The 26,550-nt window shown below is 46.4% G+C and overlaps 2 protein-coding genes, 1 long non-coding RNA gene and 1 other non-coding gene across 4 annotated transcripts; 2 read left to right on the top strand and 2 right to left on the bottom strand.

Moving 5' to 3' along the window:
• Positions 1-12,156: 12,156 nt before the first annotated feature.
• LOC127293600 (cation/calcium exchanger 1-like) lies at positions 12,157-14,451 on the top strand. The gene has a single exon (XM_051323244.2). It carries the CDS (start codon positions 12,445-12,447, stop codon positions 14,161-14,163), a length of 1,719 nt encoding a protein of 572 aa, XP_051179204.1. The 5' UTR covers positions 12,157-12,444; the 3' UTR covers positions 14,164-14,451.
• Positions 14,452-19,872: 5,421 nt separating this feature from the next.
• Positions 19,873-22,800, bottom strand: LOC127293599 (uncharacterized). The gene is made up of 3 exons (XR_011742739.1): positions 22,653-22,800; positions 20,689-22,533; positions 19,873-20,135 (listed from the first exon to the last, which is right to left on the bottom strand). It is a non-coding gene; the product is annotated as an uncharacterized lncRNA (long non-coding RNA).
• A 130-nt stretch (positions 22,801-22,930) lies between these two features.
• Positions 22,931-25,155, bottom strand: LOC127347070 (uncharacterized). Its single transcript, XM_051373297.1, has 6 exons — positions 25,147-25,155; positions 24,031-24,099; positions 23,503-23,933; positions 23,303-23,417; positions 23,056-23,183; positions 22,931-22,959 (listed from the first exon to the last, which is right to left on the bottom strand). Exons 1-5 carry the CDS (start codon positions 25,153-25,155, stop codon positions 23,076-23,078), a joined length of 732 nt encoding a protein of 243 aa, XP_051229257.1. The 3' UTR covers positions 22,931-22,959; positions 23,056-23,075.
• A 1,090-nt stretch (positions 25,156-26,245) lies between these two features.
• Positions 26,246-26,316, top strand: TRNAG-GCC (transfer RNA glycine (anticodon GCC)). Its single transcript has one exon. It is a non-coding gene; the product is annotated as a tRNA-Gly (tRNA).
• The last annotated feature ends 234 nt before the right edge of the window (positions 26,317-26,550 follow it).

Genomic DNA, 26,550 nt, shown 5'->3' with positions numbered 1-26,550 from the left:
ATGGCTATAAAGAAAGCACTTCTTGGGAGATAACCCATGTTTTTATTTTGCTACTATTTTGTTGTGTCTTGGAAGTTGTTACTACTGTAGCAACCTCTCCTTATCTTTATTTTATTGCATTATTGTGCCAAGTAAAGTCTTTGATAGTAAGGTTGATACTAGATTTGGATTGCTGCGCAGAAACAGATTTCTTACTGTCACGAAATTGAGCAGCCCTGTCTGTAGGTAACTCAGAAAAATCTTCCAATTTACGTGCGTGATCCTCAGATATGTACGCAACTTTCATTAAATTTGAGATTTTTCATCTGAGCAAGTTAAGTTCCCCAGAAAAATTCGTCTTTACGGACTGTTCTGTTTTGACAGATTCTGCCTTTTATTTCGCATTGCCTGTTTTGCTATGTTTGATGGATTTCTTTGTTCCATTAACTTTCAGTAGCTTTATGCAATTCCCAGAAGTGTTAAAAATGATTATGTCACCTCTGAATATGTGAATTTTTGATTATGCACTAACCCTCTAATGAATTTGTTTCGAGTTTGGTGTGGAGGAAGTTTTCAGGGATCAAGAGAAGAGGATGATACAATATGATCAAGAAGAGTGAAAAGTCTAAGCTTGGGGATGCCCCCGTGGTTCATCCCTGCATATTTCAAGAAGACTCAAGCATCTAATCTTGGGGATGCCTTGCCTTCTTCATCAACAACTTATCAGGTCACCTCTAGTGAAACTATATTTTTATTCAGTCACATCTTATGTACTTTACTTGGAGCGTCTGTGTGCTTTTATTTTCATTTTGTTATCTTCATTCTCTGAACAAATTCATGCTTGTGTGGGAGAGAGGCACGCTCCGCTTTTTCATATGAACACTAGTGTTCTTCGCTTTTACTTTTAATGTTCATGGCGGAGTTGAAAACCGCTTCGTTAATTGCTATTCGGTTGGAAACAGAAAATGCTTCATATGGTAAATGGTTTATGGTCTTGAATAATTTGATACTTGGCAATTGTTGTGCTCAAATAGATCATGTTTAAGCTCTTGCATCATGTACTTTGCACCTATTAATGAAGAACTACCGTAGAGCTTGTTGAAATTTGGTTTGCATGATTGATATCTCTACAGTCTAGATATTTTCTGGTAAAAGTGTTTGAACAACAAGGAGACAGTGTAGAGTCTTATAATGCTTGCAATATGTTCTTATGTAAGTTTTGTTGTACCGGTTCATACTTGTGTTTGCTTCAAACAACCTTGCTAGCCCGAAGCCTTGTACTGAGAGGGAATACTTCTCGTGCATCCAAATCCTTGAGCCAAAACCTATGCCATTTGTGTCCACCATACCTACCTACCATGTGGTATTTCTCTGCCATTCCAAAGTAAATTACTCGAGTGCTACCTTTAAAATTTCATTCCTTGTCTTTGCATTACATAGCTCATGGGAAAATAGCTTAAAAACTATTGTGGTATTGAATATGTTGCTTATGTATCTTATTTCTTATAAGTTGCTTGTTGAGCGGTAACCATGTTTCTGGGGATGCCATCAACTATTACACCTTTGTTGAATATCATGTGAGTTGCTATGCATGTTCGTCTTGTCTGAAGTAAGGGCGATTTATCATGATCAAATGGTTTGAGTATGCATATTGTTAGAGAAGAACATTGGGCCGCTAACTAAAGCCATGAATCATGGTGGAAGTTTCAGTTTGGACATTAATCCTCAATCTCTTATGAGAATATTATCTGTTGTTGAATGCTTATGCATTAAAGAGGAGTCCATTATCTGTTTTCTATGTTGTCCCGGTATGGATGTCTAAGTTGAGAATAATCAAAAGCGAGAAATCCAATGCGAACTTTCTCCTTAGACCTTTGTACAGGCGGCATAGAGGTACCCCTTTGTGACATTTGGTTGAAACATATGTTATGCAATGATAATCCATGTAAATCCAAGCTAATTAGGACAAGGTGCGAGCACTATTGGTATTCTATGCATGAGGCTTGCAACTTATAGGATGTCTTATGCATAACACATATGAATTATTACTACCATTGACAAAATTGTTTTTATGTTTTCAAAATAAAAGCTCTAGCACAAAAATAGTAATCCATGCTTCCCTCTGCGAAGGGCCATTCTTTTACTTTATGTTGAGTCAGTCTACCTACTTCTTTCTATCTTAGAAGCAAACACTTGTGTCAACTGTGTGCATTGATTCTTACATGTTTACTTATTGCATTTGTTATATTGCTTTATGTTGACAACTATCCATGAGATATACATGTTACAAGTTGAAAGCAATTGCTGAAACTTAATCATCCTTTGTGTTGCTTCAATGCCTTTTACTTTGAATTTATTGCTTTATGAGTTAACTCCTATGCAAGTCTTATTGATGCTTGTCTTGAAAGTACTATTCATGAAAAGTCTTTGCTATATGATTCAGTTGTTTAGTCATTATCTTTACTATTGCTTCGAATCACTTCATTCACTTCATATGCTTTACAATAGTATTGATCAAGATTATGTTGGTAGCATGTCACTTAAGAAATTATCCTTGTTATCGTTTACCTACTCGAGGGCTAGTAGGAACTAAGCTTGGGGATGCTTGATACGTCTCCAACATATCTATAATTTCTTATGTTCCATGCTAGTTTTATGACAATACCTACATGTTTTATTCATACTTTATATCGTTTTGATGCATTTTCCGGAACTAACCTATTAACAAGATGCTGAAGTGCCAGTTCCTGTTTTCTGCTGTTTTTGGTTTCAGAAATCTTACACAGGAAATATTCTCGGAATTGGACGAAACAAAAGCCCACGATCTTATATTTCACGGAAGGTTCCAGAGCACCGAAGAGGGGCCAGAGATGGGCCAAGGGCCCCCACACCACACCTGGGCGCGGGCCCACTCCTGGCCGTGCCACCTGCTGGTGAGGGCACCCTGGTGCCCCTCCGACGCCGCCCTTTCGCCTATAAAGTCTCCCAGACGTGAAAACCCTAAAAGGATAAGCCACGGGACGAAAAAAGTTACGCAGCCGCCGCCATCGCGAAGCCAAGTTCGGGGGACAGAAGTCTCTGTTCCGGCACGCCGCCGGGATGGGGAATTGCCCCCGGAAGGAATCTCCATCGACACCACCGCCATCTTCATCGCCATTGCTGTATCCTATGATGAGGAGGGAGTAGTTCTCCCTCGAGGCTAAGGGCTGTACCGGTAGCTATGTGGTTCATCTCTCTCTCCCATGTGATCTTTATGTGATCATGAGCTTTGTATCACTATTAATCTATGTGCTACTCTAGTGATGTTATTAAAGTAGTCTATTCCTCCTTCATGATGTAATGTTGACAGTGTGTGCATCATGTAGTACTTGGCGTAGGTTATGATTGTAATCTCTTGTAGATTATGGAGTTAACTATTACTATGATAGTATTGATGTGATCTATTCCCCCTTTCATAGCTATTGTTGGCAGTGTGTATGCTATGTTAGTACTCGGTCTAAATTGCAACGGTCTATTATGCTCTAGAGGTTACTTTAATATGAACTCCGAATGTTGTGGAGCTTGTTAACTCCGGCTTGAGGGAGCTCTTGTAGCCCTACACAATGAATGGTGTTTGTTATCAAACAAGAGAGTGTATGTAGCACAAGTGAGGAGAAGTTATTTATTTGTTATGTGATCAATGTTGAGAGTGTCCACTAGCGAAAGTATGATCCCTAGGCCTTGTTTCCAAATACTGCAAACATCGCTTGTTTCTTTGTTTCTTGCATCTTTACTTCCTGCAATATTACCACCATCTATACCACCTGTGTTTTACTATCTCTTCGCCGAACTAGTGCACCTATACATCTGACAAGTGTATTAGGTGTGTTGGGGACACAAGAGACTTCTTGTATCGTAATTGCAGGGTTGCTTGAGAGGAATATCTTTGACCTCTACCTCCCTGAGTTCGATAAACCTTGGGTGATTCACTTAAGGGAAACTTGCTGCTGTTCTACAAACCTCTGCTCTTGGAGGCCCAACACTGTCTACAGGAATAGAAGCGTGCGTAGACATCAGGGAGCCTCCGCGCGTGCTGGAGAGGGCTCCGCCATGCATGCTGGAGAGGGGCGCTGTTGCCGCGCGTGCTGGAGCACGAAGTTGGGGGAGAGGAGCGGCCCTGGCCCTGGCACTGACCCTTCTGGGCTTCCCCTACGCGGAGGATGTTTAGCCCTCGACGGTGTAGCTCCAACGCCCCGTCGTCCACCTCCTCGAGGCACAGGACCCCGTCGACCGCGGCGGCTGGGACGACATCCCCGGCGCCCTGGCGGAGGAGGGCGTCCAAGCCCTCCACCTGCCGCCCCTGATGCTTCACCGGGATGAGGAGGAAGGGGGACATACTAGGGCTTGGGGCTGTGAGGAGAGAGGCAGCTAGGAATCATGCCGTCCTAGCCGGCGGCGAGCGCGTGAGTAGAGTGGGGCTTGGGGCTTCCCAAGTGATGGTGACGACCGGATCAGAGTGTGTGGGTGAACACGTCGGGGTGGGTGAGGGAACGAGGAATTATTAGAGAGAGAGGAGAGTCGGTGTGGGTGGGGAACAAGAAATTATTGGAGAGAGAGAGGCATGTGGTGTGGTGGGACCGTGTGGCGTGGGACTGGGTGGTGCGGCCGGTGGGAATTTGGTGCACAGTGGCGCACCACCTATACGTGCCCCACTACTATTTGAGCTATTAGTAGCGCACCTATATATGGTGCGTCACTACTAAACGTAGACCACATATATAATTCAGCCACATACTTACCAATGGCGCACCACTTATAGGTGCGCCACTACTAGTTGAGATAGTAGTGGCGCACCAAAAGGTGGTGCGCCACTGCTAAGATTGGCTGAGGGGTGGGATCTGGTCGCCCTTTAGGGATGGCGCATCCCTTAGGCAGTGCGGCACTGCTATATTGTTACACCTAGCAGTGGCGCACTAATTTTGCGGTGCGCCACTGATACCCTTCTTACGGCTAGGCCTTTTCCTAGTAGTGCCTTCATGATATTGAAAGATAAGTTAACATATGCTCCATTGGTCCAACTTCTTGATTTTAATAAGACGTTTAAGCTTGAATGTGATGCTACTGGAATTGGTTTGGGATGTATGTTACTACAACAAGGTAAACATGTTGCATATTTTAGTGAGAAATTGAGTGAGCCTAGTCTGAACTATGGTACTTATGACAAAGAATTATATGCGTTGGTTCGTACATTAGAAATTTTGTAATATTATTTATGGTCTAAAGATTTTGTTATACATTTTGATCATGAATCTTTGAAGCATATCCGTTGTCAAGCTAAGATGAATCGTCGTCATGCAAAGTTGGGTTAAATTTATTGTGTCTTTTCCTTATGCTATCAAACACAAAAAGGGTAAAGATAATGTTATTGCTGATATTTTATCGTGCCATTATACTATGTTATCTCGACTTGATTTTAAAATATTTATATTGGAAACTATGAAGGAACAATACTTCCATGATGTTAAAATTAAAGATGTGTTGCAGAATTGTAAAGATGGTAGAACATAGACTAAATGTATCCTCAATAATGGATTTGTGTTCCGTGCTAACAAATTATGCATCCCGGATTGATGGGTCACTTTGGTGTGAAGAAGCCAGAGGATGAACTTCTTGCACACTTCTTTTGGCCACTGACGGCTCCCAGCTGCAGGATATAAATTGCAGTATTTTTCAACAAGAAAGGTTGTCGGACCCACGAGGAGCTGAAGGTATTGGTTATGAGAATCGACAAGAAAGTAGTAATTATAAAGTAGCAGTTTTGGTGTTTTTGGGTGTATTGTTTGCGATAAAAATAAAGTGCGGAAAGTAAATAACAAATAAGTAAATGCTCTCGATGAGAGAAAAGCCCAATCCTCTATGCAGCAAGTGGACAAGCTCTAGTGTGTGCGCTTATATGAGACTAAAGTTTCCAAGGGCGGCATGCATTTACTAGCATCTGAGTTCTAGACAACATGGTAAATATTTTGTCAAGCTTTATTCAATTAGGGGCAGAGCCTAAATTAGGTGCAGCCATAGATATGTGCAAACACACCCTGACGAGGGTGCTCCCCAATAATGCCCACCATAAGGGGCTTAGGGTTGACGAAATCCTGCAGGCTGACACAAGACGTCGGATACCAAACAAACGGGGAGAGAGATTTACCTAGGTTTGGGACCCTCGATGAGGTAAAACCATTACTTCCTGCTTGTCTGATCTTGATTATCGAATATATCGAGTTACAATGGGGTAGCTGATAGGCTGTGGTGATTGTCTCATCGAGAGTCTAAGATTCTCTAGGGTTCTAGCTCTTGACTTGTGGTGAATCTACGTGTTGAAGTTGTGTCTCGACAGACCCTCTCCTGGCCTTTATATAGCAGGCGAGGTCCCGAGAGTTCTGTCCGGACTCGACTAGGTTACAAAGAAATCTATTCTAATCTTTCCTTGTATAGCATCTTCTTTCCTTGTTCATCAAGAATCCTTCTTCGGGTAAGTCTCCTTCACTGGAACCGACGTATAGGACCACCTTGGTTGTTGGGCAATCTTCATGGGCCCCTGGTTGGGCCGGAGGAGGTAGTCTAATGTTGGTTACCCGAAGGGTAATGCCCACATCACACCCCTTATGATGGGTCCTAGAGCCATTTTTCATGTGCAAGTATAGGAATCATTAAGACATAAATGTCCCACCATAGCAATAAGTTCATTGGTCCCCGACATAAGCCCCTCTAATGCAACCCATAGTATTGAAAAACGGTTTCTGTCAGTTGATACGTCTTCGACGTATCGATAATTTCTTATGTTCCATGCTACATTATTGATGATATCTACATGTTTTATACACATTATATGTCGTATTTATGCATTTTCCGGCACTAACCTATTAACAAGATGCCGAAGAGCCGATTCTTTGTTTTCTGCTATTTTTGGTTTCAGAAATCCTAGTAAGGAAATATTCTCGGAATTGGACGAAATCAACGCACAGGGTCCTATTTTTGCACGAAGCTTCCAGAAGACCGAAGAGGAAACGAAGTGGGGCCACGAGGCGACGACACGCTAGGGCGGCGCGGCCCAAGTGCTGGCCGCGCGGCCCTGTTGTGTCGCCACCTCGTGACGCCCCCTGACCTACCCTTTCACCTACTTAAAGCCTCCGTCGCGAAAACCCCAGTACCGAGAGCCACGATACGGAAAACCTTACTGAGACGCCGCCGCCAATCCCATCTCGGGGGATTCAGGAGATCGCCTCCGGCACCCTGCCGGAGAGGGGAATCATCTCCCGGAGGACTCTTCACCGCCATGGTCGCCTCCGGAGTGATGAGTGAGTAGTTCACCCCTGGACTTTGGGTCCATAGCAGTAGCTAGATGGTCGTCTTCTCCTTATGTGCTTCATTGTTGGATCTTGTGAGCTGCTTAACATGATCAAGATCATCTATCTGTAATTCTATATGTTGTGTTTGTCGGGATCCGATGGATAGAGAATACTATGTTATGGTGATTATCAATCTATTACCTATGTGTTGTTTATGATCTTGCATGCTCTCCGTTATTAGTAGAGGCTCTGGCCAAGTTTTTGCTCTTAACTCCAAGAGGGAGTATTTATGCTCGATAGTGGGTTCATGCCTCCATTAAATCTGGGACAGTGACAAAAAGTTCTAAGGTTGTGGATGTGCTGTTGCCACTAGGGATAAAACATTGATGCTATGTCCAAGGATGTAGTTATTGATTACATTACGCACCATACTTAATGCAATTGTCTGTTGTTTGCAACTTAATACTGGAAGGGGTTCGGATGATAACCTGAAGGTGGACTTTTTAGTCATAGATGCATGCTGGATAGCGGTCTATGTACTTTGTCGTAATGCCCAATTAAATCTCACAATACTTATCATATCATGTATGTGCATTGTCATGCCCTCTCTATTTGTCAATTGCCCGACTGTAATTTGTTCACCCAACATGCTATTTATCTTATGGGAGAGACACCTCTAGTGAACTGTGGACCCCGGTCCTATTCTTTACATCGCATACAATCTCTTTGCAATACTTGTTCTTTACTGTTTTCTGCAAACAATCATCTTCCACACAATACGGTTAATCCTTTGTTACAGCAAGCCGGTGAGATTGACAACCTCACTGTTTCGTTGGGGCAAAGTACTTTGGTTGTGTTGTGCAGGTTCCACGTTGGCGCCGGAATCCCTGGTGTTGCGCCGCACTACATCCCGCCGCCATCAACCTTCAACGTGCTTCTTGGCTCCTCCTGGTTCGATAAACCTTGGTTTCTTTCTGAGGGAAAACTTGCTACTGTCTGCATCACACCTTCCTCTTGGGGTCCCCAACGGACGTGTGTTAATTGCACGCATCATCAGTCCGTCCCTTCCAACACTAATGCATTACATTAAAGTGCAGCCCTATGAGCCCATATAAGTGAAGTAATATGCAATCGACGTTCGCATAAACCATCATAGAACAACATAAAAGATAAAAAAAAACTTGACCAAATACTTATTGCACATCATATAGAATCATAGCCAGATCATCCTATGCCCTCAGGAACGTGGGGAACTACACACAAGTGTCAAACATGATATGGACCAGAGGCATAATGATTACATCACAATCTGAATGTATAATCTCCCCACCAAATAACGACAAAGTACCGATCATAAACATGCAATAGCTCTAAAAACAATATTCGGTGTTCAATTCAACACAAACTATGAGGATGGTGACGTTGATCTCGTAGATGGAGATGGTGGTGATGATGGAGATGCCTCCTCCCAAGGCAAGGAGTAGTGGGGATGCCGATGGCGTCGATTTCCCCTTCACCGGAGGCACCGTTGCAGCAGGATCTGCCCTCTCCCGGAGTAGGAGAGCACTTTCACCTCCACCGCCGCCTCAATAAATCTCGGGAAAAATATGACTTACGTTTTCGGGTGAAATGGAGGCTGTGGCATAAAGGTGGGGGGGGGGGGGGCGAGACAATGTCCGAGGTGCGAACGAGGGTGGGTGGCGCGCCCAACCAGGTAGGGTGAGCCACATGTGCTCGTTTGCACCTCGTGGCCCGGTCCTTCTCCGGTGAAAAGCTAATCAGATATTTTTGTCTCGATTTTTAGCGATCCAAAAAGCTCTAAAACAAATAAAATACGAAAAAGGAGGTTTTCTGCCTCCCAGAAATTAAATACTAATGAAGCAGACTTTGTAGGAAAGTCCCGGAATTAACTAAAAATGCATAAATAAAGGTGTATGATGACAAATAACAACGAAAACTAAACTTATATGTACCAATAATGATTATGAAAAATGCATGTATCAGCCATGCGTGCATCAAGATGTTGAGAGATTTTTGGCACGCTGCACTACTTTGTCAAAAAGCTAAGTCTCGACTTAATTCACATGGTTTATATATCGCTCTTCCTGTCCCTAGTATACCTTGGGAGGATATTCCTATGGACTTTGTTTTGGGATTACCTCGTACACAGCCAATGAGAGATAGTATTTTGTTGTTGTGGATTGGTTTCTAAGATGACATACTTTATTTCTTATCACAAGACTGATGATGTTGCCCATGTTGCTGATGTGTTCTTTAGTGAGATTGTTCGTTAACATGGTATGCCAAATAATATTTGTTTTTAATTGTGATACTAGATTCTTTAGCCACTTTTGGATATGTTTATGGGCTAAGTTGTGGATTGAATTGATGTTAAGTACTACATGCCATTTCCAAACTGGTGGACAAACTAAAATAGTCAATAGAACTTTGTCTACTATGTTGCGGGCTATTTTAAAAAAATGACTTAAAATCATGCAAAGAATGTTTATCTCATATTGAATTTGCTTACCATCGTTAGCTACATTCTACCACTAAAATGTGCTCAGTTTAGATTATCTATGGTTTTATTCCTCGTGTACCTATTGATTTGTTGCCATTACCATTTTTGGCGCAAAAAATTTGGATGCTACATAACATGCTGATGTTAAAATTGCATGAAATACTAAACATAACATAGAATGCATGAATGCTAAGTACAGAATTGCTAGGGATAGAGGAAGAAAACATGTTGTGCTAGATGTTGGTGGTCTTTTTTGGTTGGATTTGCACAAAGATTGGTTTCCTGATTTGTGCAAGTCTAAGTTAACGCTACACGCTGATAGTCGTATTAATGTGCATATAAAATTGATTTAACTGCATATTTTGGTGCAGTTAGTTCTACATTTAATATTGCAGATTTGAAACCCCACTTTGATGAGAATGATGAGCTTGAGTCAAGGACGACTTCGATTCAAGAAGGTGAGCGTAATGTGGACATCCCATCTATTGATACACTCGATGTACCTACAACTACATAAATACAAGGATCTATCACTCAAGCTCTTGCAAAACAACTTAACGATGACGTACTTTTATTTCATGAAACTATTTTCCATGTACATAAGAATATGATGCTGCCTAAATCAAATATGTTTGTTAATCATAGGAATGATGGACCTAGCATGTATGAGAGGGACAAGTACTGGAGTATGATCGTACGTGGAAATGGCAGCAATCATGTGAGGATTGAAGAGGATGCCACAAGTAAAGATTTCAGAACTTTGAATCCACCATAATAATGATTGAAGACTTGGACGAAATATTCAAGTTTAACTTCATATTTTCGTCCAAAGTGTGATATGGTACCGCGTCGCATTTATTTTGGGTCAGACCCCATGTCAAATTCGCAGTAATTAAGTCAGCCACTTTTTAGAGTCAGCATTGAAGGAGAAAAGGCCATCTAGAGGCCGGTTCGGCCATCATACCTATGGCTGGCCGAAACCCTCACCTTTTCCTCCTTCAGTACCTCCATTGTCGTCATTTTTAGACTCGGATTTTGATTATATTAAAAAGTTAGCCATTGCTGCAACTTTGTATACTTTTTTTGAGGCCAATGTCCAGAACTATTCGAAATCCCACCTTTTCAATAGAAGTTTCATCTTCATCCGTAATATCTTGATTGCGATATGATTTCTTACGTGTTTTCGATTTTAGGTAGAAATTAAGACCTTCGCTGGTTATGCTGATCGTGCACCTGCAAGATCAGTAACTCCCGAAGATTATCCTAACGATTCTATTGGCGCACGTACTTTGCACGTATAATCCAGATCGTCAAGCACGAGCTTGACCAACATATCGACTTATCTTTATCTCATTGAAAGATCATACGCCTTTACCCTATATGTAGAGGATCATTTGGAGTATCATTAAGTATCCTCATTTCTTCAACTTATTTAACACCATATTGTTTTCTTCCTTGCGATAATCAGTGGTCTTTAGAACTAAGAAACATACCCACGTAGGATATCCTATTATGAGCTTCTATTGAAGTGTGATCCTTGTTTTCACATATAAAGTTCCAACGAATTATTTCTTTTAGAAAGTTTAACCTTGATATCATCTGTATTCTTAAGCCTTAAGTGTGTATAGGAGCAAGCAAGCATGGTCAATACAACTTGGGCTAGGACCGTCTCCTACCACACCATCTATATTTATTTTACCGCATTTCGTACCATGTGTTTTTAACTTTTCAATTTTATTTTCATCCTTGGTAGGTTTAAGATTTCCAAATAAACTAATTAGCACATACTCCCTCTATGAAGAAATGTAAGACGTTTTAGTCACTTTAAAGGTTCACTCCCTTTTATTCGTATCTAGTCTATTTTTAGTGTGTAGATCCACTCTATTTAGTTTGTATATAGTCTACGTCAAAAACATCAAAAACATCTTACATTTCCGTACGAAGGGAGTAGCTAGCTTAATCAGAAATTGCATCATAATTTGAGGTTGAATTGGTTGTGCTACAAGCAAAGCGTAAACGTTTGAGGAGTTTGTCCATGCGCATCATAAGATCGGTGACCGACATCTCACCGGTCAACTACGAGCGGATTGTTTAGTTAAGCATCATTGGACAATGGATACTGTAATAGTTATGTCATATATTGTCTTCTGGTGAACTATGTTGTCTGTAGATATACGTGGTTGCTCTAGAGAAATCTGTCTCGCTCCACCTGCTCAACAATACAGCATCCGTTCGCCTCCACGTACACGCGTATACGCGGGCTCACCGGCCAAAACCCGACTTCACTCATCGCCATCGCCTCCCCACTATTTCTTCCGTTCGTGCCGTCGAACGCACGCACGCACGCGCTCACTGCCCTTTACTTAACTCGCAAGGACACAACGCAAATCCTCCTCTGCTGAATTCTGTTCCTCATCTCCTCCTCCACTTCTCCCTCCATTTACGCGCCATTATCCCCGGAGTGAGCTCCATCAGCTCAGCTCTATCCCCACTCCCGCCGGAAATCCCTCTCCGCCTCTCACCTCCCACGACCGCCTCGCACCAAGATCTCGAGCTACGCCACGAGCTTCATGCCGTCCTAGCGCGCCCTCCCACCGCCCAATTAAAACGCCCCTTCTTTTTATGGAGTTCACGCGCAGGCGGCGCGTGTACAATGCCGCCGTCCCAAGCGCCTGCTTCCTGCTCTTCCTCCTCCTCCTCCTCCTCGCCGCCTCCCTCCTCCCCTCATCCTCCCCCGCCACAAATCACGTCCTCAAGTTGACGTCGTCCGCGCCCCCGTCCACGTCCCCTTCCTCCGGCAAGAACGAGCCGGGCAACTGCGAGGACCTGGAGGCCCTCGACGGCGCGGAGGCCAAGTGCTCCTACATCCTCTCCCACACGCCCTGCGCGCCGGCGGGTTACGTCGACTACCTCCGCCTCTTCTACTGCGGCTTCGGCGCCGCGCCGGCCGCCGTCGGCTACGCGGCCTTCCTGCTCTGGCTCCTCGTCCTCTTCTACCTCCTCGGCGACACCGCCTCCGAGTACTTCTGCGCCTCCCTCGAGGGCCTCTCCGCGGCGCTGCGCCTCCCGCCCGCCGTCGCGGGCGTCACGCTCCTCTCCCTCGGCAACGGCGCGCCCGACGTCTTCGCCAGCGTCGTCTCCTTCGCCGCCGGCGACGGCGGGGACGGCGGCGGCGTCGGCCTCAACAGCGCGCTCGGCGGCGCGCTCTTCGTGTCCACCGTCGTCGCCGGCGTCGTCGCGCTCGCCTCCGCCGCCGGGTCCCGCGGCGGGGCCGTGGTGGAGCTGAGCGGGTTCGTCCGCGACCTCTGCTTCCTCTTCTTCGCGCTCTGCTTCCTCGTGGCGGTCCTCGCCACCGGCACCGTCACCGTCTGGGTCGCCGCGGCCTTCGTCTCCCTCTACGCCGCCTACGTCCTCCTCGTCTGGACCTCCCAGTGCTGCGCCCGCGCCGACGCGGGCAAGCCGGACCTCGCCGACCCGCTCCTCCTAGACGACTCCGACGCCCCCACCCTCCCGTCCCACTCCGCCAAGCCGACGGACCCCGAGAAAAAATCGCGTCTTCAACGCGTCCTGCACGCGCTCACCATGCCGCTGTACCTCCCGCGGCGCCTCACCATCCCGGACATCGCGGGGCACCGCTGGCACAAGCCCTACGCCGTGGCGTCCGCCGCGCTGGCGCCGGTCCTGGTCGCCACGACCTTCACCTCGCGGAGCCCCGCGGCGGCCTCGCTCGACCACGGCCACGGCGTCGGCATCCTGCTCGCCAGCGCCTTCCTGGGCCTCCTCCTGGTGGCCCTCGCCGCGTCGACCACGGACCGCGACTCCGCGCCCCGCAGCCGGCGTCACCGCGTGCCGTGGCTCGCCGCGGGGTTCCTGATGAGCGTGCTCTGGGCCTACACGCTGGCGCGGGAGCTGGTGGCGCTGCTGGTGGCCATCGGGTACATGGTGGGCGTGGACTCGGGCGTGCTGGGCGTCACCGTGCTGGCGTGGGGGGACTCGCTGGGCGACCTCGTCTCCAACGTCGCCATGGCCACGCACGGCGGGCCCGGCGGCGCGCAGACGGCCGTGTCGGCCTGCTACGCCGGCCCGCTGTTTAACACGGTGGTGGGGCTCGGGCTGTCGCTCACGCTGGCGGCGGGCGCGCAGTACCCGGCGCCCTTCACCATCCCGGCGGACGGGGCGGTGTACGAGACGGTGGCGTTCCTGTTCGCCGGGCTGGCGTGGGCGCTGCTGGTGGTGCCGGCCAGGGGGATGCGGCTGGGCCGGGTGTACGGGGTCGGCCTCATCGTCATCTACCTCTGCTTCTTCGGCACCCGCGTCCTCAACAGCCTCGGCCTCTGGTAGCAGCGAGCCGCGCAGCAAGCGTCAGCGTGAACACACACACGATGCCGCTGCTGCTGCTCTGCTCCCCGTCCGTCAATGGCGGCCGGCCACTGATTGTACGTAGAAGCGCTAGCGGATCGGAGGAGGATGATGATGATACGTAGATAGATCAGATGATGTACAGTAGTAGTAGTAGCGATCCGCCCGGTAATGCTAGGATCACGTAGCGGAATTTAGGGATGTAATTGTTCATTGTTTTGATTCCCATCCAGTTGCAGTCCGTGAAATGAACACATGCCACTTCTTTCACCGTAGCCGTATCAATCCGGGATTTGATTGCGCGAGCCAAGTTAGCTCCATGTTGCGATCCAACAGCAACTGATTGTCCAGTTCGTGGACCACGCTTGTTTCCGCCGATGCTTCGAAAACATGTGGCTGCGCCATCCATCACCTGTACCTGTGGACGACATCGCATCTATGATGACGAGGTACCACGGTTCGCTCTCATGATTGTCCTGCTCTAGACAAGCCCATTTTGCTCTACTCATGTCTGTGTGTAGGGCTAGTATGGTTGCTCGCACCCATTTTCGGCTTCTCAAAACTTGTGCGGAAATGCAATCTCTAATTCATTTTCTGTAGTTTGTACTTCCTCCGATCCATAATAACATAATAAGTGTTAGAGATTTTGTACTGATCTAGTATAAAGTTCGCATTAAGTCATCGACATTTATTTTAGATTGGAGCGAGTAACTAGTTTGGTTTTTACTATTTTCTTCTTCCCTGCATGAGGTGACTTGGAGTACGATGTGTCGTAGTGAGAGATATTGATGTGTTGAATATACGACCAGCAAAGATGATCTTCCTCCGAGTCAGGGCGGACCCAGAACAAGAAAAACCCGGGGTCACTCTAGTTTGGTACCTAGATTTGGGGGTGTCACACACTAGAAATGAATAAAATTTACCAAGAAAAACAATTGCAACCCGGCTTGGTAGCATAACCTAGGTCTGCTCCTGCTCCGAGCGTAAAGGCTTGTTGATAAAATCGGTGTCTTTGGGGTTATCCTAATTGGGAACCGAGTTAGTTCTTGGTTATATACTGAGACATGGAAGAAGTCAATGCTCTATAAGAAGTGCAAATTGAACCAACCTTGATTTGCGCAAAGTACACACTGACCTCCATCACGTGTGATGTTCTCTCCGTATGCATCTTTTTGATGCAGAGGCGGGGGCACGTCCCCCATTCGAAAAAAAAACTATCGTTCTTATACTTGGATCACAAAACAATAAAGATCGGAAAAATCATTGGTCTACCTTTTCCGCATGCTACATCATGAAACAATAATTGCCTAAAATGGAAAGGGGTAGAAACCCGGTTGGAAAAAACATCACGAAACAAAAGTTGCAAAATCTACTATACACCTCCACACCTAAGTTACCAAAGTTAACAGATCTAAGCTACCATATGGAATCCGATCTAAGCGATCACACGGCTAGGGTTCAATGTTACTCACACAGCTTTGATCATCGGACGAGGAAGATGGCATGTCCGCGAGGTGGAGGAAGAAGAATTTCCACGACGGTACTCCACCGGCGAGATTAGATGGTGTCGCTTACCTGTTTGTTGGTGAAAAATATTTCGTGGAAGGGAAGCTCGAATGGGAGTAAATAGTGGTAAGGGATTTGGCGGTGAGACTGAGCGGTGCGGATAAGTGGTGTGAATCGGCGGCAGGTGACCTAATGTCTCCTGCCAAATTTTCGCGGATGCGCGTGAGCTCTCGCCATCTCTCCATCGCACGAGCCTGATATGACATTTCTCCCAACGAGCGCGTGGAGAGGTTGTCTTACTGAAAATGTTCAAATCGAGCATGCATCCTCGTATAGACTCTAGACCACTTTTAAAAACATGGGTTGGAAAAAATCCGCATAGGCAATCAAACTAGCGGGTTTCTTCTTTTATAGATACAAGCATGTGCCTCGCTGCTTGCAGCAGGTCTGTTCATCGACTCACAAAGCCTTATTGGCGATGGTGCTTTTTTGGATCTTGCAACGGTGGAGGCTCGGCGTCTTTTCTTGCGTTCGTCTCGGTGGCGTTGGAATTGGACGGCGGCGGCTGGCTACGGCGGTCGTTTTGTATTTCTCGATCTTTTAGAATTTTATCTGTAAATTCAGGATACTAATTTTATCCCGATTTATGTTTTATTTTTCACATGTGTTACTTCATGTAACTTGATGTTCGATTAATAAAATATGTGGTTGTTCTTAAAAAAAACCCAACCCGGCGAGCAACTCCTAACGCTTTTGTCGCCGACTCGGTAGGTAATCCTTGGCGATTTGTCATGTCATTAGGATCTCCAGTATTAGCAACGTCGCCGGCAACATCGGGACGACCCAAGACGGCATCTGTCGAGTTGGTAGACTAATCGACGACGTTATTCCTCTCGCTCATTTTGGGCCAATTCGGTCCCCTCGTCTAGTTCATAAGCTAAACCTGGGAATTCCTCTTACCAAGACTTGCCATGTCTCACCAAATACTACTCTCGTTAAAATTAGCAGAATGCCAGAATCTATGCACACCCCAAAGTCCCAAACTACTAGCAATGATTAGTTTATTTTTCTTGCTAAAATTAATCAAGGTCGTGCCTCGTGCGACGGGAAACCGTCAATTCTTCATCGCATGACATCCTGCTGGCAGGCAAAGGACGCTGATTCATCGGTACTGTAGCTATGACACATCCTGGGACAGACAGACAGACTGACACACACGGCTTGCCTCCGATCGTACACGCGCTTGCGAGCAAATGAATAAGCCTCGGTGCAGGTCCTACTCCTCCACGTACGACCACGCGTTAGCGCAGGACCGGCATCCTCTTGTAGTACGATGGATGGAAGTGGTTAATAATAATGTCTTCTTTCCTAGTCTCGGAGACTAATGGGGAATTGCCATTGGTTAACATAAGCATAGTAGACTCTATCTGCTTCAATTGCCCAACCGAAGAAGAAGCAAAGTATCTAGTACTTTGCCGCTAAAGTATTATTTTTCAACAAAAGAAGATGGACAAGAAGCGAAGTATCTGCTGCTGCCTCTCCTTTTTCTGAGGGTTCTGTCTCGGTCTCGCGCTAGAGTCTTCTTCCCAAACCTTCTTCTCCGGGACGGTGACTTGGTATAGATCGATCGGCCAAGTTGGCGCGGAAGCTTTTCCCACCTGCTGCTGATCGATTGGCACTTGGCAGCGACGTCCCTCGCCGTGGGAGGGGATGGGAGCTGTACCTGTACAGTATAGATTATTGGTGGTCGACGTTGAGTTAACCCTCCCGAAAGGATCGACATGTACGGTGAGGATCTCCTCTCCTCTTTTCCACCCTTTGTCTTTGGTTGGTTAATTCGCACGTCGCCGTCCAACAGTAATAGGGGGATCGGATCAGTCACGCGGTTACTGTGACTGTGTAAATAAGAGTACTTCCTCCTTTCACTCCTTTCACTGGTATAAGGGCATCTCCAACGTGGCGATCCATCCACGCCCGCGCGTTTAGATGAGTTGAACCGGATAAAACCGCGGCTCAATGCGGCCGCAAATGCGGATGGCCACGGTGTTCGGGACGACCCAAACCCGGCATAAATCTGGTCCAAGTTTGTGTGGCCGCGGATGGCATGCGGCGTCCGGTCGTGTCCGCCTGCTCGCCTTCCTTGGGCCCAGCTGTCGGTGGGGGGCGCGCGTCATATTAAATGTGGACTGGGAGGGATCTGTCCCTATCCAGTCCACTCCCCACTCCACTCGACAGTTCCCCACGCACGCGCAACCGTCGCCATGGCCCCGAAGAGGGCTTTCGCTCCCGGCGCCAACGATGGCAAGGCCAGCAGCAGCCGCCGTCCTCTGCTGGCGCTGAGGGCCGGGGGAAACCGCGGCGGTCTCTACATCGGAGAGGCCGCCCGCGCCGGCGCGGCATTGGCGCAACCCGCGCCGCTGCTGCCGAAGCCGGAGGAGGAAGACGACCCGGAGATGCGCGCCGCGATGGCGTTGTCCAAGGCGGAGGACGAGGCCAACTGGCCGCATCTCGCGGAGGTCATCCGCACCTCCGCGATGGAGGAGCAGGCCCGGCAGGCGGTCGAAGATGCCGAGGCCTGGGCATTGTTCGACCAGGTCCGCCGGGAGGAGGAAGCGACGCGGCGGCGCGAGGAGCCCAGGCTCCGCCACGAGGAGGAGATGCGCCAGGAGGCCAGGCGCGTGGCGGAGCAGGAGAGGCGCCAAAAGGCTAGGCGCCTCGCGTGGCAGTAGAGGGAGCTCCGCCTCAGGGAGGAGGCGGAGCTCCGGGCTGCTGCGGCAGAGCAGCGGGCGGCTCCGGACCCCCACTCGGCCTGGGAGGAGGCCCTGTGGTCGCCGTGGCCGGAGTCCCCGACGCGGTCGAGCCACAACAACGCCTCGCCCCCCGGGGACGTCGTCGACGGCGACGAGGCCCACAGGGACTAGGCGGCGCACCGGCGGCCACCTCGTCCTCCTCAAACCCTAGGATATGGTTTTTTTAATTTGTTTTTAAGTTTAAAGCCCATATAGAGGGCTTTCTTTTGGTAGTTTAAATTTGCTCAAAATAGGGCATATGAATAGGGCATATGTTAAATGAAACATGGTTAGGTTTAAAATTTTCCTTTTTTTTGTTGTTCTTCACATATGTGATGCGTCCGTGTGTTGGGCGCAGCGTGCGACCTAAACGGACACGCGGGCGCGGGCCGTTGTCCAGGTGTCCGCGCGGCCACCCAAACGGTCCAAAACGGACGGCCCAGCGCGTCCGTTTGGGTCGCCACGTTGGAGATGCCCTAAGAATCCGTTCACTAATATAAGACCATTTAGATTTTTTAGCGGGCTCGGTGATAATCGTTCGGAGGCTGGAAGCCACCCAATCTCCGGTTTCCCTATGTTGACATGTGTCCACGTTCACTGAAAATTCAGACCTTGTTTCATCATAGGTCTACCCCATCTCCTCAAGCAGGCCAGAGCTCAGCCGATGGCGTCCATAGAGGAGGAGAAATGGAGAAGTCACCTATGGCGAGCGTGAATGGTCGCCTGAGGGGAAGGGGTGGGGCATGTGGCCTCACTAGTAGTTGAATTGGGGAGTAGAGAGTCGTGATGGCGGCATCGCTCCCTAGTTGCGAGGAAGAGGAGGGGGAGATGTGTCCGGCGGCGTTGGCTGGGGCCGAGCTCCCTTGAGAATTTGGGGATGAATGAGTGACGATAGGGGAGCGATTAATGGTGGTGTGGGTCCAAACCACCTTGTCCACCTCCCACCCAAACCTGACGTGGCTTCAATAGGACCGCGTGATTGAAGGAGATGGAGGTCGCACGATTCGAAGGATGTGAGAGGTCCAACCTCCACATGAATACTAACTAGAGGCTGGGGCGCCCCATGGGGCGCCTCCTCACCGTACAGTGGCACTCCAATCATGGACTAATCTCGCTCCTAGCAGATTTTATACCATCCAGTTGCAAGTTTGAAATCCTGAGCCTGACAGTTGATGTCCATCAAATCTAGTTTCATGCTAAAATATATCAGGCCAATGCATTTTCTTATCCATATCCAGTATCTAGGAGCATCAGAAAGACATGTTCCCTTTGTCCCAAATTAATTGACTCCGTTATATCTTAGATAAAGTTGAGTCAATTAATTTGGGATGGCAGGAGTACGTCGTATGTAGGAACAAACCTCATTATTTTGGTACCACAGGAGGCTAGCCAGATGTGAGGTAGATGACAGATAATTCAGAGTAAAAATGTATAAAATGTAATAAAAAAATACACACTGATCATGTGCAAGTTGACAAGTTGTGACCAATATATTGTATAATAAAAAACTTGGTATCGGACACGTTAAGACTTGACACAATACATCATCGATACATTCAAAAAAAAAAGCAAGGATGTAACTTGCCAGCTACACTCCCATTTTTCCTTTTTACTTCCTCTGGTGGTCATCTGCTCCCTCGGCATCCAAGGATGTAATGCCTGCGTTAAAATGGATTACTTGCACCTTGCAACCGAGAAAAGAGTGATAGAAGGGAGAGCATGATCACTGTCAAATAATGAATGGACAACTTGATCAATCGTTGATGTCTCCTTTTAAGGTTGTACCTCAAAATGATTGGGTAGCTAGCTAGATTTTATAGGAAATCTGAAGGTTTTGTGATAATTTTAAAATCCTTTGAGAAACTGAACAACCCAACCAATCATGAATACTTCAGAGTTGCTGCACTGACCATCTGATGAAATAACATCTGATGAAGTAACAGTGCAAGCTTTCATATTTGACAGGTGAAGATAGCTCTTTTCTTTTTATGTTTACCATGAAAGAATGGGCCACATAATTTTGTCAATATAAGCGCAGTTGAGTGGCAATGCTAACTGGAAATCTATGTATCCTAGTCTAGAATGCCATAGATCATCTTTTTTTTGTCATACTAAACCACCACCCTTGATCCAAAAAAAAAAAAAATCTGCCCAACTATTGTACATGAAAGATACAATGTGAAACAGAACAACTGGAAAGAAGAAACCGTACCTGAATCTGAATGTTTATGATCCATGAATCACTGGCTAAAGTGAAAAAAATAAAAAGGATATGAAGTGTTAAGGTTGCAGGGAGATAAGCCGGCATAATGGAGAGATTTCTTAACCTAACATAGCTAATCTAACCTGAACATATTGTATCTTCTAAAGATGCTAGCAATCATTTTCACTAATGGGCAACAAAAAGGTAAATGATGATTAACACATCACAGAATATCACGAGGCAAAGCAACCCAGTTTACAAAAGCTAAGCAAAACAGATCAGTACACATCTGGAAATGCTAGCAGTGCGTTTCTCTATAAGTGAAACATAAACGGACAGTAAGCAGAACATCGGTACCGAATCACAAAGCTGTCAAGTGAAAAAGAAAAAACTGTGCATGTGCAACAGTTAACCAACCCAGATAGGTACACTGAATGTGCTAGTAAATAAATTTCTATGTGATGTTAGTGCAGAAAGAAACCAGGTATAACCGAAGCCTTGAATAACCGAAGCCTTGAATACAAAAAATGTAGCAAGATGCTCAGTAGAAAAGATAGTCTATGAACCTGGAAGCTCAAAAGTAAATGATTTGTATTTTTACATTATCTAGATCCTAGCTAAGAGAAACAAAACTATGGACACATCAACTGGATTCTTTGTTAGTATCAAAAAATATAAATTTCTGAATAGCAAACTCACATCGGCAATCTAGGAGATCATAGATATCTTGACTAAACATCAGCAAATAAAACAGAAAAGAGCATGGTCAACTAACTGGGATATAAAACTGTACTGCAATCGTAATTTGCAGGTCTTCTTAACCTTCTTGTGTGTCAAATTAAGGACTTCTCCTTGTGTATAAATGTGGTACTGCATTAGAAAATGAATCAATCAATGTGCCATTTCTATAATGCATTCTCATGGAAAGAGAAATGGGAAATCTTGAAGGATCAAGGCATGTGTCATGATGATAACTGACGGGGTCACACATTTTATATGGTTATTCGTAATTTAGGACGAACACACTCCGCCACGACATGCTTAACGAGTACCCACCTTTTTAGTAGACAGAATTATCAATAGAATATACATAAAATAATAAGAGCAGATCTCCAACAAAGGGAAAAATAAGTCATGTAAATCAGTTCTCGGAATACCTACATATTTTAGTGTTGATTTTAGTTAGAGCTCATGGTGCTTTCTTGTGGATGCCTATCCTAACATTATGCAAGCTTAATGAGGAAGTATAACCCATCATTCCCAGATGATTTAAATATGTGTGGACTACCAAGTGTATATTCAAAACCACATACATTGCTCAAGAGCTTAAACTTTTTGACAGATGCCAATGTGGATCGCAAACAGGGTGTGCAGTCATGGAAATGAACAACCAAATCGGTCGGGTGGTTATTCAGGAGGAAGCCAGGGAGGATGATACAGAAGCCTGAAATTTATTACCTCGACTGCTGCATCTTGGCTACTCTGCCATTGCCACTCCGGCATGGCTGCCGCTGTCAGCCCCCTTAGTGGCCCGCCTCCCTCCGCTGCCCCAAGCACATCCCGCCATACTTGTGAACCCCTTCCAAGAGCGCGGGGGGGCACAAAATGAGAGAAATAATGGATCATTATCTTTCACTACTCGTACATAGCAATAAGACCTCAATAATTCTTCAAAGGTATCAGTAAACTGCATGGCTGTCATAGTATGACAACAACATTGAGAAATAAACAATAGAGGCACCAGAATTCTCACATGCCTGTTCTAATCCGGGAGACGATATGCGCTGCCCTGTTCTAGCCACATGTCCATTAGGATGTTGCAGGCATGGCAGAGCAATGTTCTACTGAAATCTTCTGCAGAATCAAAATTGAACGATAACATGGAGTAAAACTGAATGCATGGTATGTATAATTATCATAACCAGAAAAAATGTTTCTTCGCTACAATACAAATGCATGCAGGCAAGGAATACCTCATCAAGTAAAATCAATGCTCCATGAGACCATCATCTCTTGCCATATCCCACAGGCATAAAACCAAAATACCAGTAGGCCATTATCCACCACCAGATTAATTAAGAATATGAGAGAGAACCCTGTAAAAATTAAATATAAATCAATTTCACCAAACTAAGATAGTGCGTATCTATACAATTAGTTAACAATTTATCAACCAAACACCAGTCAAATGGCTAGCAGCCTACAAATTTCTAAAGCGTCCATAAACTACACCCAAATCCATACCTTTCTTGATATTTGTCTAGAGCTGGAAGAGGACCTCTTTAACAAACTTGTGTTACAACATAAGACAAAGTAAATTCTATCCAGTATTCATCCGTAGGGTGGGGGGGGAGATAAGAGCATAATGATGATTACCTCACTAATGGTAGTTCCACCTATTGTTGCTGCAACACATTGTAAACCTTCTTATTTTGCAACCATCCTACATCACAATCTCTCTTTGCCCCCTCCTTTATTTGTAGCTTGGATAGTATCTCTGCAATCTATAAAAAGAAGTAGGGCAGTAACATTATGCTCAATTTATCCAGCTGCTTACTATGCAAAGTAGGGGAACATGTTGAGTGCAACTTGCCGAGATGTGCTCTATGGAAAACCACATTACCTGAACGACGCCCACCTCCAAGGAAAGCCGGTGCTGCAGGTATCGGGCCTCCTCGAGCAGCCGCTGGTGCGTCACCATGTCCTCCACCCTCTCCACATTCACATCCAGCGCGTACCTTTGAGAACGGATAACGAACACGCATGAGCTTCCGCCAGCAGTATAGTGCAAAAGAATAGGCAGGTTGGGGAGGAGAAACTCACTGGGAGGTGGTGGAAGTGCGTGGCACATCCTGGATCGGCAACAAGATCTCTGCCGCACCAGCGATGTCGGCGCCGGCGAATCGTATACCTCGAGGCGCGGCCCTGCTCGTCCATCCGCCGTCGCCCCGCACCGATCTCCTGCAGAAGCAGCTGCGGCCATGGCTGCGGCTGAGGCGGCCGCAACGGGGAAGAAAATAACGCCCGCCGCCGGCGCAGAGGAGGAGACGGAGCAGAAACCGGCAGCCGCGTTGGGGAGGAGAAGCGCGCGTGGTGGCGGCGGGGATGTGAGTAGGTGTACGACCGAGGAGTCCGTCGGCACAGAGTTGAGGGAAAGCCACGGCCGGCGGCGGCAGCAGTCCTACGCAAGAAGCAATGTGGATAGGGTTTCGGTTTCGCTGGGTCGGGACCTTTTTCCACCTCGTTCTGATCCTCTTTTTTTTCCTCTCGTAGCTTAGCCAGTCACGTTATGCCACGTTTTCCTATCGCTGAAGATGACGGGGGGCTAGCGCCTAGCCCGTGAGTACCTACCTGGTGGCTATCGTGGAGAGCTCTCAGATAGGGCAAAGGGGCACGCACTTGCTTGTTCTCAATAATGGACTACATACATACCAACATAGGTGAAGTTAGACACTACACACTACTAGAAAAAACCTTAGAAGGTGCACCTATTTTCCTTTGAAATTTGAATTTGGATATAGATCTGGATCTATCATGATTTTTTTTCTCGTTTTTTCGAATTATTGTTCCCATTCATCTAGCCCATTTTTGCTTGTTTTTATTCTTCGAATTAGATGGACCATGGGAGATGTTGGAGGATGGATGATAGGATGGAGGATGGAGGAGAGAAGAGATGGAGAAGAGTGCGAGGAGGAAGGAGAGGTCGGTGGCCAGATGGTAGAGGAGGGGTCGGTGGCCGGAGAAGGAGAACATGAAGTGGTGTCCGTATGGAGAAAGGAGGAGGAGGAGGAGGAGGAGGAGGAAGAGGAGGGGGAGGAGGAGGAGTGAGGTGGTGGCCGTATGGAGAAAGGAGGAGTAGGGGGAGGGGAGGAGGAGGTGTGAGGTGGTGGCCGAATAGAGAAAGAGGGAGGAAGAGGAGAAGAGAAAAAGGAGAGGATGGTGGAGGGAGGAGGCAGGAGGTGGGTGGGTGGTGGATAACGGATAAGGTTAGTGTGCGGCCATTTTAAAATTCTTAGGCGTGAACACTAGCAGCAGTGCAACAAAAGGCTTGATGCGCCACTGCCAACTTTCTTTTCAAAAAATTATGCCTAAAACCTAAAATATGAAAAAACTCATGTTTCCTTTTTGATTTTTGGGAATGTAAAAATTGGCTAAACGACCGTAGGTCATTGAATTCAGGTGTAAATTTTTTCGTAGATACCATTCTCATATAAAAAGCGCTTCCATCGGAGGTCGTATGCAAGTGTAAAAACCGTTTTACCGTTACATAGCGCCATTTTGCAAAAAGAAAATCAAAATTTATGTTTGTTAATTTTCATTAAAATTTGATGACATAACACATGATCATCTGAAAGGATTTTTTTTTGAATTTTCTAACTTTTTTTTCGAAAAGTGAAAAGGTGATCCAGGAGGTGGTGCCCCACTACTAAGTGGTGCCCAACATCCCCAGCCATCCCCTAGACATACCTGCAGCATCGCACCATGTATAGCTGCGTTACTGCTACCTCAAATAGCAGTGGTGCACCTATACGTGGTGTGCCATTGGTATGTTAAGGGATGTGTCAAACGTTAGTCAAACATAGTAGTGATGCACTATTCGCCAGGTGTGCCGCTGGTATTTGTGGTATCTATGGGGCACCATGTATAGGTGTGGTTGGCCACTGCTATATAGAGTGGCGCACCACTAGTGATATTATCACTAGACCTTTTTATTGTAGTAAGAGTGTGTCTAGGACATTTTCATTTTTGTAAAGAAGCTAAAAGATCTCACATTAGTGCACGCTCACTGCTAATTTATCCGGATTTTAGTGATCTAATTATTCATTGTTGGTTGGTTAATTTGCACGTCGTCGTCAAACAGCCACCGGCAAAGCAATCACACGGTGAATGTAGACATTAGTATTTCCTCCGTTTGTTAATATATGACGTTTAAACAAGTTATATTAGCTATAGGTAAAACCGTCTGACATTTATAGCTTACTGGCAATTTATCCGGTGTTACACTTGTCGGGCGGTAGCAGGGACTGCGATCGCGAGCAACCACGGATGACGGATCCACAACCAAGTGCACGACACACCTAGCTACGGCAGTGAGGTATGCATGGGTAGCTTTCAGCAAGCGTACGTGGCCAACCTCTGAAACTGAAACGAAACTGATGTGTGTGACTCCTCGTGCGTTTCGGACTTCCATTGGAGCCTTGGAGGGACCGGGTGCTATGAACCATGTGGCGTAGTACATGCGTGAGGCGACGTTTGCCCGAACAGCAAAGCGAAGGCGATTACGGTTCGTCTTGGTCGTCTCAAAACTGCCCATGACAGGAGCTCGGACTCTTTCTGGTGTGGCCGTGACATCAAGGCAGCCAGCCGTGATGTTTCCGTTTTGCTTTGCATCCAGGGTGCACAGCACAGCTCGTGTGCTGTGGTCCGCGGAGCCAGGGATCAATCATTTTGCTGGTTTCTTCTCGTGTGGCAGCATTCCGTTGCTTTCCTCCCCGTTATCCCTGGTTCTGTCCTTCTCCCGTCATCATCATGATATTTAGCAAAAATAGATTAAATTAGCATACTAGCACCAGTGGTCTAGTGGTAGAATAGTACCCTGCCACGGTACAGACCCGGGTTCGATTCCCGGCTGGTGCATTCTTTGTTTTTATGTTTCTCATTTTGTAATCTCTGTGGGCCTAGGAATGTAGATGTTGAAGGTGATGAAGATTAAAATGTTGATTTCACATTAATTAAGTTGAGTGTGTTTCAAATTGCTCACCGTTTGAGATATTGTTCTATGTTGATCAAGCACCAAACTTGTTGCACGTTGCACTTTTGCTCGCCTGTGAAGCGCTGCTATTCGTGCGCGAAAAGCAGTAGCTTGCCATG

This window comes from Lolium perenne, chromosome 4 (genome assembly GCF_019359855.2).
Source record: "Lolium perenne isolate Kyuss_39 chromosome 4, Kyuss_2.0, whole genome shotgun sequence".
Taxonomy (NCBI): Eukaryota; Viridiplantae; Streptophyta; class Magnoliopsida; order Poales; family Poaceae; genus Lolium; species Lolium perenne.
This window is presented reverse-complemented; position numbering and strand designations above follow the sequence as displayed.